Genomic DNA, 20,297 nt, shown 5'->3' with positions numbered 1-20,297 from the left:
AATAGGCCGGGGCAGGTCGCGCTTGCTGCCTTCTCCCCTGAAGAGAGACGCGGGGGGAGGGGGGTGCGGCGAGCGGCTCCTCTCTCTCCCCACCGCTCCGCTCGCGCCCCAGTGTAATGAGGGTCACCCCCTCCCCCCAGCCGGCCCGGGAGGGGGCGCGGGGCACGGTAACTAGTGCGCTGCGGTGGGCGGCGGGCAGGCGCGAGGAGAACTAGGGAGGAGGCGGCCGGGCGGGGAAGATGGTGGTGGCCGTGAGGTGAGGGGCGCGGGGGAGGGCCGGGCGCGGCGCAGGGTTGGTGGCCGGCGGCGCTGCAGCCGCGGGCCCCCTCCCCCTCCATCACTACCAGCCCGGCTCAGGCCTAGCTGGCCCGACCGCCGCGAACTTCCTCCCGGCGCGGCCCATGGCCGGCCAGGCGACCGCGCGCACCTCGGCCTCCGCCTCCCCTCAGGTAGCCGGCTGGGGGGCGTGGGGCCGGCTGCCCTCCCGCAGCAAACTTTGCTTGCTGCTGAATATTGATGAGCGCGATCGGCTTGGCCGGGAGATGCTGCCGCGGCTGAGGGAGGGAACGCAGCCCGGGCAGGCGTCGGCGGCGTCGGCGTCGGCAGCAGCCATGTTTGTCAAGCTGTAGCAGCTGCTGCTGCCCTGACTCGGCTTCGCCGGCTGCCTCTGTTTCTCCCCCTGCCGCATCCCGGCTTCTGGGCCCTGCAGCTGCGGACCGAGCAGGCCAACAGAAGGCGAGCTTCGGGGTTGCAGCCGCGTCGGCTGAGTCGCCTGCGGCCTGAACACGGCCGCTGCAAAGGCTCCGGCGCCGGCCGGGCGCAGGGTGCAGCGCTATTGTGACCGCTGCGCCCGAGCGAGCCAGGAAGGCGGAGGAGAGGGGGTGCCTTTTTGTGCAGCGTCCGGGAGCCCCCCTCGAATCCCATAGCCTCCTCCCTTCCGGAGATCCGGCTGCCGGACCCGGGGCGGGAGGGGCGGGGGGACGCTGACTCTTCCTGTTTTAGATTTGGGAATTTCTACTGCCAAAGGGATTTTAATTTTACTTCAGCCAAACTGTCCACCAGTCTGCAGTGCAGGAAAAAGGGACGGGCTGTTTCCATGTGGCAGGATCTGCCCAGCTTCGGGAAGATGGAGTTTTCGGAGGCTCACCGAGGCCATTTTTCCATCTTCAGCCAGGGGAACTTTTTCCGACCATGGAAGTGCAGCAGAAAGGCATCGAGGCCAGTAGGCCTTGAGAAGTGGCTGCCATTTTGAAGAGAAGAGCCAAATGGCCTATTAACTCAGATTAATTGCTGTGTTTTTGGATTCCAGGTTGATGCTGGCCAAGGATGGATCAGACCTGTGAACTACCCAGAAGAAATTGTATGCTGTCCTTTTCCAATCCAGTGAATTTAGATGCCCCAGAAGACAAGGACAGCCCTTTCGGTAATGGTCAATCCAATTTTTCTGAGCCACTTAATGGGTGTACTATGCAGTTACCGACTGCCAGTGGAACATCCCAAAATGCTTATGGACAAGGTTCTCCATCTTGTTACATTCCACTGCGGAGACTACAGGATTTGGCCTCCATGATCAATGTAGAGTATTTAAATGGGTCTGCTGATGGATCAGAATCCTTTCAAGACCCTGAAAAAAGTGATTCAAGAGCTCAGTCGCCAGTTGTTTGCACTTCCTTGAGTCCTGGTGGTCCAACAGCACTTCCTATGAAACAGGAACCCTCTTGTAATAACTCCCCTGAACTCCAGGTAAAGGTAACAAAGACTATCAAGAATGGCTTTCTGCACTTTGAGAATTTTACTTGTGTGGACGATGCAGATATAGATTCTGAAATGGACCCAGAACAGCCAGTCACAGAGGATGAGAGTATAGAGGAGATCTTTGAGGAAACTCAGACCAATGCCACCTGCAATTATGAGCCTAAATCAGAGAATGGTGTAGAAGTGGCCATGGGAAATGAACAAGACAGCACACCAGGGAGTAGACACGGTGCAGTCAAATCGCCATTCTTGCCATTAGCTCCTCAAACTGAAACACAGAAAAATAAGCAAAGAAATGAAGTGGACGGCAGCAGTGAAAAAGCAGCCCTTCTCCCAGCCCCCTTTTCACTAGGAGATACGAACGTTTCCGTAGAAGAGCAATTAAACTCAATAAATTTATCTTTTCAGGATGATCCAGATTCCAGTACCAGTACATTAGGAAACATGCTAGAATTACCTGGAACTTCATCATCATCTACTTCACAGGAGTTGCCATTTGTAAGCAGTTTTTGGTACAACTTAAATATATACATAAATGTATATATACAGGCAACTTAAAGGGAAACTTTTAACTAATTGGTTTTTGGTTGCTTATCAGTTTACAGCTAAAAGCACTTTGGGGAAACTTTACTTTGATTTTTAAATTTGTCTCTATTTTATGAGTTTGGTTCTTTTCACCTTTTTTCAAATAACTCACCCTTGAGGACTGGCTAAGTGTTAAACTTTAAAGAGTCCAGATTTAAATTTTCAAGATGGAGGTATACATTTGTCTAGCATTAAAAAAATGGCCTTTGGCCTGCCAATATCTTGAGTGCAAGTGAACCAGTTTATTACCTGAAGCCCTGTTTCTGCATTATGCATGGCTTAGTTTTTTAGTTGTTGGGGTGACCTCTTGCTGAAGGTGGAGGTGCATTTTGGACACAAATTGAAAGTGGCTAAGATGAGAAAGCTTGCTTTCTTGGATGTCAGTCAAAATTTAAACTAGGCTGATTTTTCTGAATGACCTGTTGTGAAGATACAGCAACCTATGCTTTTGATAACTGACACCATCAGAACTGGTTCTTGAACCTTTTAATTTTGAAGTGTATGATAACGTATGTATGTGTGTGTATAGAAATGGAGAACATCTAATTTGAGCTGTAATTTTCAGTAGTGTTGGGTAATACTGTTAGAGGGCTGTAAATGATAAAGTCCTTTTTGTTTGAACTTATGTAGAATTTGACTGTCTTTAGTTGGCGGCTTGTCAGCCTCAGCCTCTAAAATCTGAAACTGCTTGATTGCTGCAAGGTTTTGTTCAACTTTTGAAGTATTTGACTCTGATTTTGTTTCTGCCCAAACACGTTTTCATGGTCACCGGTAATGTCACCAAAGATAATTTTTTTTGCCGACAAATACTTCTGAAATACTGTGTCAAGGCTTTATCAGAAAAAACTTTTCTGGTTTGTGGCAGTTGTTTTGAATGCACTGAATGTTCACTTTACCATATAGACCTGCTGTTCTTTAAAGTTACGCAGGGAGAATGTGGGTGTGTCACTTTTGTTTCTGTTGATTCATGTCTTAAATATGCTTTAGTACTCCTTGGTTTCTTAGCTTGGAGGTTGCAGATTTGAAAAATTTATTTTTGTGGTTATCTTGAGTCTCTATTGTCCTACAAGTTGATGACATTTATTAGGATGGACAGGCTGTTTTGCAAATCTGTTGGCAGTTCAGACAAATCCTTCTTCTTGGGTTGACATTGAAACTTGCTTTACACATACACACTTTTGTTTTTGTTTTCATATGAAAATCTAGATCTGAGGATGGAAACAAATGTTTGTCTAGAAGTATACAAATAGAAATGTGAATGTTCTGGTTCTCATCAAAGAAATGTCAGTAGAGTATTAGTTGTATTTTAAAAAATTGAAAATATTGGTGCTTATAGACAGTATGTTATATAAAATGGGAGTTAGCAAACTTTAAATGCAGGAAAAAATTTTCAGGGAGAAAATCGAAATTGTTCAAAGACTTTATGGGCGTAAAGAAGCAAGTATCTTTAATTTAGTTTAGGTCTTTGGTTCAAGGTTGTCATTGAAACCCATTGCTTTTATTTTTGCTTTTGATATTTTGTAACTGAGGACTTAAAAAAGTAAAATCAGTCCCAGTGGAATGCAAATTAACTCAACAACGTAGGTTGGGAAAGATGTAATTAAAAATAATTCTACGTAGTCTCAATATTGATGTACTCGGACTTCACAGTTGATACAAGTTCATAAATTCATCAGTGCAGCAGGTATAGAGCACTTAGTCTGTATTAATCCTGTGCTCAGGGCTGGAAATTTTAGAAAGTCTTTAGCAAATGATATTTGTCTTTTATTTTGTCTCTAATGTTGTGATAGAGTAAGATTCTCTTGGGGGTAAGAGTAGTTATTAAGGTTGTTAATTCTCTGTCTAGAATTAGAAAGACAAGTGATTCAAGATTATATTGACTGTTGTCTTGTGTAGTTAGCTATAAGCAGACTGTTTGCCTCCTGTTGTGAATGAACAGCTTCTTCAGTTTACCCTCATGTGCTCTTAAATTATTTTCTCTGTATAGTGATATGAACACGTTGTCATTATAGTTTATAATCCTGACCTGGTGCTTTTATATTTAACGGGGTTGACACCTTCTAATTTCTTCCAGTGTTTAAAAAGCCTTTGTGCTTTACGCATAGTAGGTGCTTGATAAAATCTTGAAGATTGGTTTCCAGAGCCCCAAGTTTCAGGCAGACAGTAACTTACTTAAGTGCTTGGGTCTGTATTGCCTCATGGGGTGTCCATAGCCTTGTAGTAAACGACGTCGGAAGACATAGGTCACCCTTCAAGGCACTTGGAAGTCGTTGGAGACAAAACTGAAACTCAGGAAATCATAGAATTATCTTAGTACCCTTGGCTTTTAGTGACCACTGAAGGTCTCTGACACTCTTTCTTGGGCCTGAAGTAATTCCTGGTTTTCTCACTGGGCTACTTTGCAGCAGTTGTTTTGTTTTCTTTGTCGCTTAGATATGTTATGGAGAATTTATACTATGGTGATATTCATGAATTTGAAGATTGTCTTAGTTATCTAGTGTTGCCGTAACAGAAATACCATGAGTAGGTGGCTTTAACAAACAAATTTATTTTCTCACAGTGTAGGAGGCTAGAAGTCCAAATTCATGGCGCTGGCTGTAGGGGAAGGCTTTCTTTCTCTGTCAGCTCTGGGGGAAGGTCCTAGTCTCTTTGAGCACTTCTGCTCCTGGGTAATCTTCATGTAGCTTGCCATCTCTCTTGCCCCATCTCTGCTCTGCATGATTGTATAATCTCTTTTGTATCTCTAAAGAGACTGACTAAAGATATACATTGTACTGATTCTATCTCATTAACATAAGAAAGACAACCCATTCCCAAATGTGATTATAACCACAGGCATATAGATTAGGATTTAAAACGCGTATTTTTTTGCGACACAATTCAACCCATAACATTACATCCTTTGGTCCCCCAAAGTTCATGTCCTTGCCGTGTGCAAAACACATTTACTCCATCACATCGTCCCAAAAGTCTTAAACCTGCTCCAAGCTCAAAATCTCATCTTCTGAATCGTCTAAATCAAATATGAATGAGACTTTAGGCATATTCCATTTGGGGCAAAATTCCTCTTCATGTGTGAACCTGTGAAATCTAGATTACAAGTTATCTGTTTCCAAAGTACAGTGGTGGAACAGGTACAAGGTAGACAGTTCCATTACAGATGGGAGAAGTTGGAGGGAAAGAAGGGGTAACAGGCACCAAGTAAGTCCAAAACCCAGCAGTACAGTTTACATTTGGTCTCAAAGCTTGAAAATAATTCTGTCTTCTCTGAGACCATCTGGGCAGTGGCCCTGCGCTCTAGACTCTGGGTGTTGACCATGCCCTCTGGATTCTGGGTGGAGGCCACTTGGCCATGGGCCTCAGCTCTGCCTTCCAGGCCCACTGGGATGGTAGCTCTACTTCTTTGGCTTTGGGCGGCCCCATTCTCCTAGTACATCTGAGTGGTGGCCCTACCCTTTTGGCCCTAGCAGGCCCTATTTTTCTGTCCCTTGGGCATGCAAGCCTCGCTCACTCAGCTTTGGCAGAGGCCCCATCCCCCTGGCACACCTTAACGGCAGCCCTGCACTCTGGAACCAAGTTGGTGAAGATCTGACTTTTTGAAATCTAGGAGGCTGCATCCCCACCCTTTGAGATCCAAGAGACCGGTGGCCCCACCCTTTGAAACTGAGAAGACCCTGCCTTCCGTGTTCCTTCCAGCAGTTCTACTGATCTCCGAGCTGGTGATCTCCGAATGGTGCTTTCTTGGAGGACAACAGATGTAGCTCCTTTGGCCTGTTTCTTGCTGTAGAATTCCAAGAGGCAGATAGTGTTCTTTCTTCTTTTTCTGTCCACTTCGTTGTAAGCTGATGGATATATTCGGCTGTGGTAGTTGGTTAGATTCATCAGTCACAGACTTAATTTCTTTAGCAAAAGATTGTATAGCCATGTCCTTGGTTAACATTCTAGGACACATGTCCTTAGTTTGTATAACAGAATTTTTCAAATCTTTTAAGTTCTTTCATTTTGCACAGTTCATTTTAAAGTCCATATCTTTCCTGTCATATTTTACTACAAGGAGAGACCACGTGACCCCTTTAAGATCTTGCCTAGAAATCTCCTCAGCCAGATGTCTAAGTTTATCACTTAATAAGTTCTACCTTCCACCAAACAATTGAACATAATTCAGACAAGTTCTTTGCCAGTGCATAAAAAGTATTGCCCTTCTTCCATTGTCCAATCACATGTTCATCATTTCCTTTTAAAGCCTCACCAGAAGTACATTTAACATCCACATTTCTAGCAACATTCTGTTGCTTGTGCCATATGTATTCTGTAAGACAGTAGAGACTTTTCTCTGTAGCTTTCCTCACTTCCTTCTGAGCCCTCACCGGAATTGCCTTTGACGTCCGTAATTCTACCAACAGTCTCTTGGAGGCAGTCTAGGCTTTTACTATCAAAAAAACCTTATTGCCATCAAGTCAATTCCGACTCATAGTGACACTATATGTCAGAGTAGAACTGCCCTATACTGTTTCCAGGGAGTGCCTTGTGGACTGGAACTGCTGACCTTTTGGTTAGCAGCCGTAGCTCTCAACTGCTACGCCACCAGGATTTCCATTTCAGCCTCTACCAATTACAAAATTCCAAAATTGCTTCCACATTTTAGGTACGTGTTAGAGCAGCACTCCACTCTTGTACCAGATTTTGTCTTAGTTATTTAGTAGTGCTACACCAAATATCACGAGTGGCTTTAACAAACAAATTTATTTTCTCAGAGTTCAGGAGACTAGAAGTTCAAATTCAGGGGGCTGGTTCTAGGGGAAAGCTTTCTTTGTCAGCTCTAGAGGAAGGTCCTAGTCTCTCTGAACTTCTGCTCTTGGGCGATCTTCTTGTGACTTGGCATCTCTTCCTCCATCTCTGCTTTGCTCCTTGTTTAATCTCTTACATCTCAAAAAACATTGACTCAAAATATACTCTACACTAATCCTGCCTCATTAACATAAGAAAGGTGACCCATTCCCAAATGTGATTATAACCACAGGCATAGAGATGAGGATATATTTTTAGGGGACACAATTCAACCCATATCAGAGATCCTCAGAGTTCTTAGGAGGAAGCCAGCTCCAGGATGGTCTGATGTACACACTATGCCAGTGGTCTTTTTTTGTCTAAAGAAACCAGAAAAAAACTAAAAATGAGTTCACTTATAATGGGGACTAAAGTTTCACAAGTAAGTAGGGGAAAAAGGTTTATTTAGATTTTATATTGAAGAATGAAATAAAGAATTATGAAAATAAGGCTTTCTTTAACCTTTATAAAAATTTTGGTTATGATGGCAACCTATTTGTTATAATAAGGAAAGAATTAAGTGGCTTTTCAAAAATGTTTAGTGAAATTGTACAATAGGGAGATAACATACTTTGTTTCACTTTCTAATCATAATCATAAAGAGGGTAAGTTTTTATAAAAATGGAGGCTTAATCAGTTTTGGTAAGGTTCTCTTTAAAAATGTTTACTATGGAAAATTTTAAATCTATGCCAAAGAAGAGAGAATAGTAGAAATCCCTGATGTACTCCTCAGCCAGCTTCAACAATGATCAATATTTTACGAATTTTGTTTCATCCTCCCCCCATTATGCTGCTCACTACCATCTCTTGATCCCTTGATGTTTATCAAAACACTGTTTAAGCTTATGTCCTAGTACCATCCCTGTCATTTACTCTTGTTTACTGGTTTGACCTAGATCATCTTTTCCTTGCTTGCTATTGCAGTGATTCTTTATTATTTACATTGACTTTAAGAAATGCTTCATCTTTTTGCCAGATTTGTTTGCAGTTTTACCTTATAAATGATTTGCATTGTAATAAAAGATGCTGCTTCGTTAGGTGAAGAATGGGATGTCCCTGGCATGGATGTTTGAATAGAGATTATTTTTAAATTGGCCATTTAAAAAACAGATGTTTTGGCATTGTGACAATATTTGTTTCCCTCTGCAGTCTTGGGGATTCAGAAAATACAAGCCACCCCCTGTGCCAAGTTCTGTGTAATGAATATTTAAGTGGTTAAGCAGTTGAGTGGAGAGATGAATGAAATCTAGAGTAGTCGAGGCTTTAAGGATGTGGGACTTGAATTGACCTTGCCTGGGTTGTGTTTGGAGTCCTGGTGGTACAGTGGTTAAGAGCTCAGCTGCTAAACAAAAGGTCAGCAGTTCGAATCTACCAGCCGCCCCTTGGAAACCCTGTGGGGCCCTTCTGCTCTGTCCTACAGCATTGCTTTGAGTTGGAATCAACTTGATGGCAGAGGGTTTGGTTTGGTTTGGGTTGTGTTTGGTTAGGTATAGAAGGGTACTATGTTTAGATGTGGAGAATTAAATGAGTGTGGTATTTTCAGAGGGTACTTGTTGGGGATTGGTTGAGTAGGAAGGGTGTAGTCAGGTAATAGGGCCTTTGGTATTGATGTGTTGGGAACTGGGAGCCAGTGAGGGATTTTTGCTGAGAAGCGATATGAAATCTGTACTTGGAAGAGTTTGACTGGGGGAGATTAGAGATAAAGAGTCTGTGGCAATAGTGATTAAGGCTTAGACTGAAGCAGAGTCAGTACTGGAAAGAAAGGGGGTAAATCCAAAAGACTATTTCAGAGTGAGAAAATTGGCAGTCTTTTTGGGGTTGCCTGGATTGTAGGCAAAAAATTGGAAACTGGATTTGTGGAATCCATACACTGGAGATGATTGTAGATGACATCTAAGCTTTTTAGTGTTGGTACCTGAGGGGAAAATGATACTTCAGGAATTACTTCCTCTTCTCCACCCACCATCCCAGCAATTCTCTATTTTCTTCTTTCCTCTTTGAGAAGAAAATTTATTCTGTCTCCACACCTCTCAGATTCTGTCTGTCTGACTGCCTCTTTCTTGCTGGGGGATCTTGTTTTTTTAATTATTTCTTCCTCTTTATCTCTGGTATCTTCATTCTCTGCCTCTACTGCATTACTTTTTTTTGCCTAAAAACAGGCTGTCATCTTCCTATTCTAGAGGAATCTTCTGTCCTGTAACTCCTCAAGTTATGTTCCCCTTTACTGCTGAATTTCTTGAGTTGTCCTCTTTGTTTACCTCCTTACTCCTTAATGCTGTGTAATTTGGCTTCTGCTGAAATTCTTCTTTCATAAGTCACAAGTGATAACTTCTCCACGCTTCTTCTATTAGGTTTGCAGCATTTTGGCCACTACTCCTTTATAAAAGGTCCTTGTTTTACTCTTGCTCTCAGTTCTTTTTTTCCATCTTTCTCTGTAGTCTCATCCACTCCTGTTGATTTACTTGACTCCTCCTCTGCTCTGTGAAAACTCTTATCTGACCTGACTTCTGAGCTTCAGACAAGAAAATCTTAATAGCCAACTGAGCTTCTTTTCCACCTTGTGTTGTATTCACTTAAAATGTAGTATTTCCATTTTGAATCCACCTCTTTTATTTCCAGACATGCTTTTCCTTCTGTGTTAATGATGACATCATCCTCCTGTTCATCTCAAGGCTGGAAACCTTGGAGTCACTTAGTCATTTATATGATGAAAAAAACATTTGAGTGCCTCCTCTGTGTCAGGCACTCTTAGTATAAAAAGAAAGACAGACATAGACATAGTCTGCTTTTAAGGAACTGTGTGGGGAAGACTAATGTAAGCACTGACAATACAGAATACTAACTGATCTGGTAGGTGTAGTGTGGGAGTGTGGAGGAAGGCAAGCCTGGAGTAATCAGGAAGAACTTCACAGAGGGTTATATTTAATTTGAGCAGAGACATACGGGCAACTAAGAGGAAATAGCTTGTGCAAGTGGCAAGAAATTCTTTGATAGGAATCTTGCACCGGTGGGGTTGTCAGGAGATAAAGGTATGAAGATAGGCTTTGTATGCCGTGCTATAGAGTTGAAATTTTATCTTGTTGCCCAATTATACAGATTTAATCAGTCTTTCCCTTTCTTCATTCCCATTTTACTATGAGGTCTTTATCACTGATCTTCTCTGTACCATCTTTCTCTCCAGCCTATTCTATATACAGTTATCCTTTACCTCCACAGTGGGAGATCCCTGGATCTCTGTTTAAAGCTTCACCTTCAGTGGCTCCCTTCACCTCTTCCATTTGCCTAATGAATAAAGCCCAGATTCAGTGCCATCTTTAACAGGGCCCTATCCTGACCTGTCCAGATCTCATATACCGTATACATCAGGTACCGTGTATTCAGTCAACCTGAACTGTTAGTGGTTCCTGCTTCACACTTTCCCTTAACTCATACCTTTACCATCCTGGTCTGATTCATCTTCTCGTCTTTAACAGTGTGTAGCATTTAAATATTCATTGAGTTGAATGGATAGTGTTATTATAGAGATGCAGCTTGGGTGGGGGGAGTACATTTTAGGTAGGAAGATGATGAGTGGACTATGAGCTCTCATCATCTGTATGTAGCAAATCTCAAAACTTCAGAAGTTATTTTGACTTCATCTGCTTATGCACTCAGTTTCTAAGTCCTTTGAATTTGAGCTGTAATATCTCAAGCATTTTTTTCTCTCCATTCTCACTTTCACTTTCCTAATTAAGAATGTTAAATCAGAATGACTTTAGAGTTGGACAGATCTCTTAGTTTCTACATACTACCCATTTAGTTGGGGAAGTCCTTTAATCTCTCTGGGGCCCAGTTCCTCGTCTATAAATTGGGGCTAATATTTTCCTTGCAGTATTGTTGAGAGGCTGCAGCGAGATAATTTATATGAAGCAGCTAGCACACTGCTACTCATGAAGTAGGTACTAAGTAAGTGATATCTACTACTGCTATTATTATTATAAGCCAAGAACCAAATGCGCATTTGGAAGAGTTGTGAATTTTGAAAAACGTATCTTAGCGTTTTTGCTTTTTTCTTTATTTGTCCAAACTCTCTTGCTTAATTAGCAAGATAAGGACATTAACTAGCGATGACAGTTTCTATTTCTGTTTAGTAATCGGGATTTGATCTATTTTTGTTTGGTAATTAGAATTTTAATTCATTCAGTAAGGGTCAATAGCTTTCTGTACCTCAGCTATTAAGTGCTGTAACTTTATTATGTTGCTTTTGGCTGATTGTCCCTTGTCATGTATATAAATGTTTCATTTCCACCCCCTGGTATTCGAGGGAGTCCATTGAAAGGACACCCTACCTCTTTTCTGGAGGTGGGTTTGATTTTAATTGAACAGTCCATTTTGAAACTTTAAAATAGTAAATGTAGACTTTTCAAGAAATTGATGTAATTTTTTTTTTTAGTTAGAACAGTGATATATATTAATGCTCTAAAAAAAAACTAAGAACAGAATGTAAAAGTCTCGTTGCTTACACCATTTATATACTCCCTCATTCTTACTCTTAATATCTCATGTTAGAAATTTTCTTTATGTATGTACACATTTTTGTTTCTTTTGGAAACAAAGTGACCTGATACTTATCTTATTATTGTTGTAAAATGCCCTCATGTTGATTTATCCACTCGTAGTGACCCCATGTGACAGTAGAACTGCCCCACAGGGTTTTCTTGGCTGTAATCTGTAAGGAAGCAGATCGCCAGGTCTTTCTCCCATGGAGCTGCTGGGTGGGTTCAAACTGCCAGCCTTTCAGTTAGCAGCTGAGCACTTACTCATTGCACCACCAGGGCTCCTCCTGGAACACTACTCAGTAGTGAAAAGGAATTACTGATACACTCAGCTTTGATGAATCTTAGGGAATTACGCTAAGTGAAAAAAGCAAATCACAAAAGGAATCTGTATGATTCCTTTTATGTAATACTTTTTTGAAATGACAGGATTTTAGAAACAGGACATAGTGGGGTGAGAAATTGCAGAGGGAGATGGATGTGGTTATAAAAGGGCAACAGGAGTGATCCTTTTGGTGTTGGAATTATTCAGTATCTTTACCGTGGTGGTGGATATACAAACCTATACTGGTGATAAAAATGTATAGAACTTAATGTAAACGCGTGTGCGTGGCACACATGTACATACATGAGTACAAGTAAAGCTGGAGACATCTGAGTAAGATTGGTTGTGGTATTAGATGTATTTGCAGAATGTTATTAGAGGAAACCAAAGTATACAAGGGATCTTTCTGTATTATTTCCTGTAAATGCACATGAATCTACAATGATGTCAATAAAAATTTAGAAGATAGAAAATAAAAGAATGTAGATTTACCTTGTGTTCATATGAAGAGACGTCTTTAACATATTAACAAAGGTATCGAATAATATACAATAGTAATAATACTGTATTTCAGTAATATAGTATTATAGTAATATGATATATAAGGAGCATTGGTGGTGCAGTGGTTAAGCACTCATCTGCTAACTGAAAGGTTGACAGTGTGAACCCACCCAGCGGCATCGTGGGAGAAAGATGTGGCGATCTGATTCTTGATTACAGTCAAGAAAACCCCATGAGGCATTTCTGTGTGAGTCAAAAGTTGACTTGATGGCAACTGACAACAGTGTTCCATGGTATGTATGTATCAATTTGTTTAACCATTCACTTGGTGAAAGACATCTGGGCTGATTCTAGCTTTTGATTATTAACAAATAAAGCTGCTATGAACATTCATGTTTATATTTTATGTGAACATGATTTTTTTCCTCTGTGGAATAAATGCCCAAGAGTACAATTGCTGGATTACAAAGTAATTGCTTGTTTAGTTTTATAAGAAACTGCCACGCTGTTTTCCAGAGTGACTACCATTTTACAGTCTCACCAGCAATGTATGAGTGATTAGTTTCATTGCATCCTCACCAGCATTTGGTGTTGTCACTGTTGTTTTAGCTATCTTGATAGGTGTATAGTGATATTTCATTGTGGTTGTAATTTGCATTTTTCCTGATGGCTAATGGTGTCGAACATTTTTTCGTGTGCTTATTTGCCATTCATATATCGTCTTCGTTGAAATGTATTCATTTATTTTGCCCATTTTCTAGTTGAATTGTTTGATATTTTACTGTTGAATTTTGAGAGTTCTTTATATATTCTAGATGGTCTATGTTCTTTTTTACTAGCTGTGTATAAGTTATAAGTTTTAAATATTGCTTTCATTTTTGGGTAATCTGTTGGAGAACCAATAAAATCATATGTATGTGTGATTTGCCCTTAAAAAATGGGAACAGATTTTAGAATTTATCACTGTATTAGGTGAGATTACTTTGAAGACCTCTAAAGTTCTTTTTACATCTCCAGTGCCCTTATTAAAATATCGTAATACTCTGTTAAAGATTTCCAGAAGAATAAAATCCTTTTTGGAGGATGAACAATTATATTTACACGTTAGATGAAATTAAAAATAATTATTGGTTATATGATATCCCCTCATATACCAGGAAGAGTCTGAAGGTAATCTTTCTTTGTAAATTATTAGAGTATATTCCCTGTGTCATCTCTAATTTCTCTTGATGCTGTAATTGGAGCTGTTGGGGCTCCCTGGTGAAAGTAGGCAATGTGCAAGTTGGTATCTATAACCAATGAAAATAACAGACATCAACACCATGCTCATTGTCATTGGAATTTTACATCCAAAGGCATTTGTTTAACATTGCAGTTGGTTCAATTGAAAACGCACTGAATGTGTTTTTGTAATTGCTGTATCTAGGAGCAGCACATCCACCATGTCGTGATCTGTAAAGAATTGCAAGCAATTTTTGAGAGGTAATAAAGTTCTATGTTTAAAGTGCTTTTTTTGCTTAACAGTAGAGTTTGGGGCAGAATGTTACAGTGCAGGTAATTAAATCACTGAAATTAGTTACTTGGTGGAGTAGATATTAGAGCTCTAAGTGAAGTCTTGGTAAGTACCTTATCAATGTCATAGTAATGTTTGGAATTCTTTCCTAAGGATAAGTGCTGATAGCGGAATTACCAGGGCAGAGGGTTATAAATTTTTGTGGGTCTTGATGTACCTACTTCTATGTCTTTCCAAAAGCATTGCGCCATTTTACACAGTTATAGTGTATGGAGCCTTCGTGGCTCAGTGGTTCAGAGCTTGGCTGCTAACCAAAAGATCAGCAGTTGGAATCCACCAGCTGCTCCTTGGAAACCCTATGGGGCAGTTCTGCTTTGTCCTGTAGGGTCGCTATGAGTAGGAACTGACGCGACAGCAATGGGTTTGTTTTGTGGTTTAAATAGTGTATGAGTCTAGCATTTGCCCCATAATTATGATATCATTGGGTATTTTTTTTCTCTTTTTTAAGTTTTTTTCTTTATTAAATGGGTGTGTAATGCAAAGTTGTTTTAATTAGTACAACCTTATTGTCGAAAATGATTTCTGCTTTTTGTTTAGTGTTTGCATTTCTCTGACCTTTGTGTCTGTATCCTTTGTTGATTTATTTATTTGGATTTTAATGTTTTATAGCTATTAACGTTTTATCTCATTGACATAAATATTTTTCCCAATCTGGTTTTCATTTTAATTAATGATTTTCTGTAGTTGTACAGCAGAAATTTCATGTTTAATATAGTCAGATCTATGTTTTTGGATGATTTATTGATTCAAAGCTTGTGCTTCTAGACGTTTGATAATTTAACTTTAGAGACTTTTGTAAAGAATTGAAGAAATTCTACTGCAATTATTGATTTCGTAGGGATTTTATTTTAATACCCAGCAGTACCTTGGTAATAATTTTTGTAGTGTCTTTAATAAATGATATTTACAAGAATATAATTTCTTAGAACTGTGAAAGGAATATTTCTTACTCTATTATCTATTCTGCCTAACAGATTACCCCAGAATATAGCAGTTTAAAATAGCAAACACTTAATTATCTTACATAGGGTAAGGAATCTAGGAATGGCTTAGCTGGGTGGTTCTGGCTCAGAGTTTCTCATGATATTGTAGTTAAGATACCCGTCAGAGCTGCAGTTAGCTGAAGTGATTGCTCACTTACATGGCTGCTGGCTGTTTGCAGACAGCCTCAGTTCCTTGCCATGTAGGCCTCTCCATAGGGCTCATCACAATATGGTAGCTGGCTTCCCCCAGATTGAGTGATCCAAGAGAGAGGGAGAGACCATGCAGGAAAGGAAGTGCCTTTTTATGAAATATTCTATAAATTACACAGACCAACCCTGATAAAGTGTGGGAGGAGACTACATCAGGGCATGAATACCATGAAGTGGAGATCATTGGGGGCATTCTAGGGAGTGGTTATAGCATCCACCCAACAAGAAATTAATAGTTTGTCAAAGGAGAAAAATTTTTAAGTATATAAAATAGTATGATTAACCAGTTTACACTTCTGAGCTGAGCTAATGGACTTTTGTTTTTTCAAATTGAATTTTTGAATAGGTGTTATAATTATGTGATTCAAAAATAGGAAAATACAGAAAGATAATCAGTGAAACATCCCAGGCCCTGTCTGCTCAGCTAACTCCTCCAGTTCTGAGACCCCACCTTTTTTATGTCAAAGATAACAGATTGTACACCCTTTATCCTGCTCTTTTCATTATTGTTGAAATCTTTACGTTTTAAGACATAGCTTTCTCATTCTTTTTTACACCTGAATAGTGTTCTATTGTACGAATGTATGGACATTTTCAGTCTTTTACTGAAAGTGAATAACCATACACACATGCTGTTGTGCATGTATGCCAATCTGTAGGATAGATCTCCAGAATTTGACTTATTGGCTCAAAGTTACATACATTTATAATTTTGAAAGATGTTCCCAAGTGTCCCACTAAAGGAGCATATATATTTATACTTCCAACCAGCAATATAAGAGTGTGCCTGTTTCATTGGGAATTTTTTTCCCCTCAATTGGGAATTCTTTTTTTTTTTTATTTTATTTTATTGTTGTACTTTAAGTGAAAGTTTACAATTCAAGTTAGTCTCTCATACAAAAATTTATACATACATTGTTATGCGACCCTAATTGTTCTCCCTATACTGTGACAGCACATTCTTCCTTTCCACCCCTGATTTCCTGTGTCCATTCAACCAGCCCCTGACCCTGTCTGCTTTCTCATCTCACCTCTGCACAGGAGCTGCCCATTTAGTCTCACGTATCTAGTTGAGCTAAGAAGCACACTTCACGAGTATCATTTTATGTCCCACAGTCCAGTCTAATCTTTGAAGAGTTGGCCTCGGGAATCGTTTTAGTGCTGGGTTGACAGAGAGTCCGGGGGCCATACTTTCTGGGGTTCCTTTGGTCTCAGACCGTTAAGTCTGGTCTTTTTACTAGAATTTGAGTTCTACACCCCACTTTTCTCCTGCTCCGACAGGGACTCTGTTGTGTTTCCCTGTCAGGACAGTCATTGGTGGTAGCTGGGCGCCATCTAGTTCTTCTGGTCTCAGGCTGATGGAGTTTCTGGTTTATGTGGCCCTTTCTGTCTCTTGGGCTCATATTTTCCTTGTGTCTTTGGTGTTCTTCATTCTCCTTTGCTCCAGGTGGGTTGGGACCAATTGATGCATCTTAGATGGCCCCTCACTAGCTTTTAAGACCCCAGACGCCCCTCACAAAAGTAGGATGCAGAACATTTTCTTAATAAGCTTTGTTATGCCAGTTGACCTAGATGCTCATTGGGAGTTATTAATAAAGATTAATTCTTAAAACTGAGAGGGGAAAAGCAATGATAAACATTTATTTGGTCTCTAAATAACGTAGAATTTGGATATTCATACTTTGTTTTTAGATTCCCAAGGTATTTATTTTTGGTATTATTAAAGCATGGACTTAGAAGAATTAAACTGACATCCTACATTTATATCACTTTACATAGGGATTTCTTCAGTATTTTAACTTTGTTGAATATAATTTATATAATCACAAATATAAAAAGCATTTTTTTTTGTAATTAGTGGTAGATGCATTTTTTAAATCAAGATATAAGTCACATATCATCAAATTCACCCTTTACAAAGTGTACAACATAGTGGTTTTTAGTGTATTTACAGATTTATGCAGCAATCACACTATCAAATTCTGGAAATTTTTTTTCACCTCAAAAAGAAGCCCTATATGCCATATCCCCTCCCCTAGCCCCTGGCAACCATGAATCTACTTTCTGTCTCTGGTTTGCCTATTTTGGATATTTTATATAAATGGAATCATATGCTATGTGGCCTTTTGTGTCTGCCTTCTTTCACTTAGCATAATGTTCTCAGGGTTCATCCATGTTGTAGCATATATAAGTACTTCATTCCATTTTATTGCCAAATAATATTCCATTTTATGAATATACCACGTTTTGTTTATTCATCAGTTGATGGATTTTTAGTTATTTCTGCTTTTTGGCTATTATGAATAATGCTGCTATTTAGGTTTTTCGTGTGAATGTATGTTTTCTCTTGGGTGTATACCTAGGAGTGGAATTGCTGGGTCATATGGTAACTTTATTTAACTTGCAAAACTACCAGACTGTTTTGCACAGTGGCTGCACCATTTTATAATCTACCAGTAGCGCATAAGGGTTTCAGGTTCTCAACAACTACAGTATTTGTTGTTTGCCTTTTTTATTTTAAGCCAACCTAGTGGGTGTGAAATGGTGTTTCACTGTGGTTTTGATTTGCATCTCCCTAGTGACTAATGGGAGCCCTGGTGGCGCAGTGGTTAAGCCTCTTGGCCGCTAACCAGAAGGTCAGCAGTGCAAATCTACCAGCCACTCCTTGGAAACTCTATGGGGCAGTTCTGTTCTGTCCTGTGGGGTCGCTATGAATCGGAATCAACTCAATAGCAGTGGGTTTGGTTTCATTTTTTTTTAAATGACTAATGAGGGAGCCCAGGTGGCGCAGTGGCTAAAGCGCTTGGCTGTTAACCATAAGGTTGGTGGTTTAAACCCGCCAGCTACTCTGCGGGAGAAAGATGTAGCAGTATGCTTACATAAACATTTATAGCCTTGGAAACCTTATAGGGCAGTTCTACTCTGTCCTGTAGGGTTGCTATGAGTCGGAATTCACTAGACAGCACTGGGTGGTTTCGGTAATGACTAATGAAGGTCCTCGGGTCGCACGGTTTACTCTCGGCCACTAACCAAAAGATTGGCAGTTCAAGCCTATTCAGCGGCGCTGTGGAAGAAAGGTCTGGGATTTGCTTCTCTAAAGATTACACCAAGAAAACTCTATGGAGCAGTTCTACTCAGTTAACACATGGGGTTGCCATGAGTTGGAATTGCTGGACGGCAACTTTTTTTTTTTTTTTTTTAAATGACTGATGATGTTGAGCTTCCTTTCGTGTGCTTAGTGGCCATTTATATGTCTTCTTTGGCAGTCTGTCTAAAGTCCATTTTAAAAACATTGGATTATTTGACATTTTATTGTTGAGCTGTTGTTGTTAGGTATTGTTGACTCTGTTCTGACTTACAGTGACCCTGTGTACAACAAAGCAAAACACTGGCGGATCCTGGGCCATCCTCACAATCATTGCTATGTTTGAGCCCATTGTTATAGCCGCTGTGTCAGTCCATCTTGTTGAGGGTCTTCCTCTTTTTGTTGACCGTCTACTTTGCCAAGCATGATGTCCTTTTCCAAGGATTGGTTCCTCCTAATAAAATGTCCGAAGTAAGTGAGAGGAAGTTTTGCCATTCTTGCTTCTAAGGGGCGTTCTTGCTGTACTTCTTGGAAGACAGATTTGTTCATTCTTCTGGCAGTTCACAGTATATTCAATATTCTTTGCCAGCATCAGAATTCAGAGGCATCAGTTCTTCTTTGGTTTTCCTTATACATTGTCCAATTTTCACATGCATATGAGGTGATTGAAAACACCATGGCTTGGGTCAGACGTGCCTTAGTCCTCAAAGTGACATCTTCGCTTTTTAACACTTGAAAACCCCTACAGCTCAACATTCAAAAGCCCTCTTTAAATGTTGAATTGTAGGAGTTTCTTATATGTCCTGCATATAATTCCCTTATCAGATAAATAGTTTGCAAATATTTTACCTATTCTGTGAGTTTTCACTTTCCTAATGTTCTTTGCAGAAAATTTTGATCCAGTCTAATTTATCTATTTTATTTTTTGTTGTTGCTTGTGCCTTTGGTGTCATATGTAAGAAACCATTGCCTAATCCAAAGTTACGAAGAATTACTCCTAGTTTTCTTGTAAGAATTTTGTAGTTTTAGCTCTTATATTTAGGACTTTGATCCATTTTGAGTTAATTTTTATAAGTGGTATGAGGTAGGGCTCCGCCTTCTGCTGAAGGTGCTACTCAGTTGTCAGGAGCCCTGGTGTTGCACTGGATAAGTGCTTGGCTGCCAACCAAAAGATTGGCCATTCCAACCCACCAGCCACTCCATGGGAGAGACATGCGACAGTTTTGCTTCTGTAAAGATTACAGCTTTGGAAACCCTATGGGGCAGTTCTGTTCTGTCCTATAGTGTGGCTTTGAGTCGGGATCGGCTCAGTGACAGTGGGTTTGGTTTTTTTGTTTTTTTGAGTGTCTTTTTTTTTTTTTTTAATTGTACTTTAGCTGAAGGTTTACAGAACAAATAGTTTCTCATTAAACAGTTAGTACACATATTGTTTTATGATATTGGTTAACAACCCCAGGACATGTCAGCACGCTCCCTTCTTGACCTTGGGTTCCCTATTACAGGCTTTCCCGTCCCCTCCTGCCTTCTAGTCTTTGTCCCTGGACTGTTGTGCCCCATTTCTCTCGTTTTGTTTTATGGGGCTGCCTAATCTTTGGCTGAAGGGTGAACCTCGGGAGTGACATCATTACTGAGCTAAAAGGGTGTCCGGGGGCTATACTCTGGGGTTTCTCCAGTCTCTGTCAGGCCAGTAAGTCTGGTCTTTTTTGGTGAGTTAGAATTTTGTTCTACATTTTTCTCCAGCTCTGTTCGGGACCCTCTATTGTGATCCTGGTCAGAGCAGTCTGTGGTGGTAGCCGGGCACCACCTATCTGTACTGGACTCAGTCCGGTGGAGGCCTTGGTAGCTGTGGTCCATTAGTCCTTCGGACTGATCTTTTCCTTGTATCCTGTTCTCTTCATTCTCCCTTGCTCCCGAAGGG

General features: G+C 40.4%; 2 protein-coding genes across 10 annotated transcripts in view; one reads left to right on the top strand and one right to left on the bottom strand.

Moving 5' to 3' along the window:
* Window positions 1-338, bottom strand: part of LOC105757038 (skin secretory protein xP2) — a 2,056-nt gene extending 1,718 nt beyond the window's left edge. The window contains exon 1 of the mRNA XM_012560101.1: window positions 128-338. Coding sequence (XP_012415555.1) covers window positions 128-338 — 211 coding nt within the window. The remainder of the gene's footprint in view (window positions 1-127) is intronic.
* Window positions 1-20,297, top strand: part of NSD1 (nuclear receptor binding SET domain protein 1) — a 179,568-nt gene that overhangs the window by 650 nt on the left and 158,621 nt on the right. For 2 of the 9 annotated variants that reach the window (XM_023726470.1, XM_023726472.1), the window contains exon 2: window positions 1,310-2,253. In XM_023726470.1, coding sequence (XP_023582238.1) covers window positions 1,327-2,253 — 927 coding nt within the window. In that variant the 5' untranslated portion in view covers window positions 1,310-1,326. Of the gene's footprint in view, window positions 1-6; window positions 168-339; window positions 450-749; window positions 2,254-13,954; window positions 14,011-20,297 lie in introns of those variants that run through there. The other 7 variants (XM_004371156.2, XM_004371155.1, XM_004371154.2 and 4 more) reach the window with 7 other exon arrangements.

This window comes from Trichechus manatus, unplaced genomic scaffold (genome assembly GCF_000243295.1).
Source record: "Trichechus manatus latirostris isolate Lorelei unplaced genomic scaffold, TriManLat1.0 scaffold00011, whole genome shotgun sequence".
NCBI lineage: Eukaryota > Metazoa > Chordata > Mammalia > Sirenia > Trichechidae > Trichechus > Trichechus manatus.
Note: the sequence above shows the minus strand (reverse complement) of the source record. Positions and strands in the feature narration are given on the sequence as shown.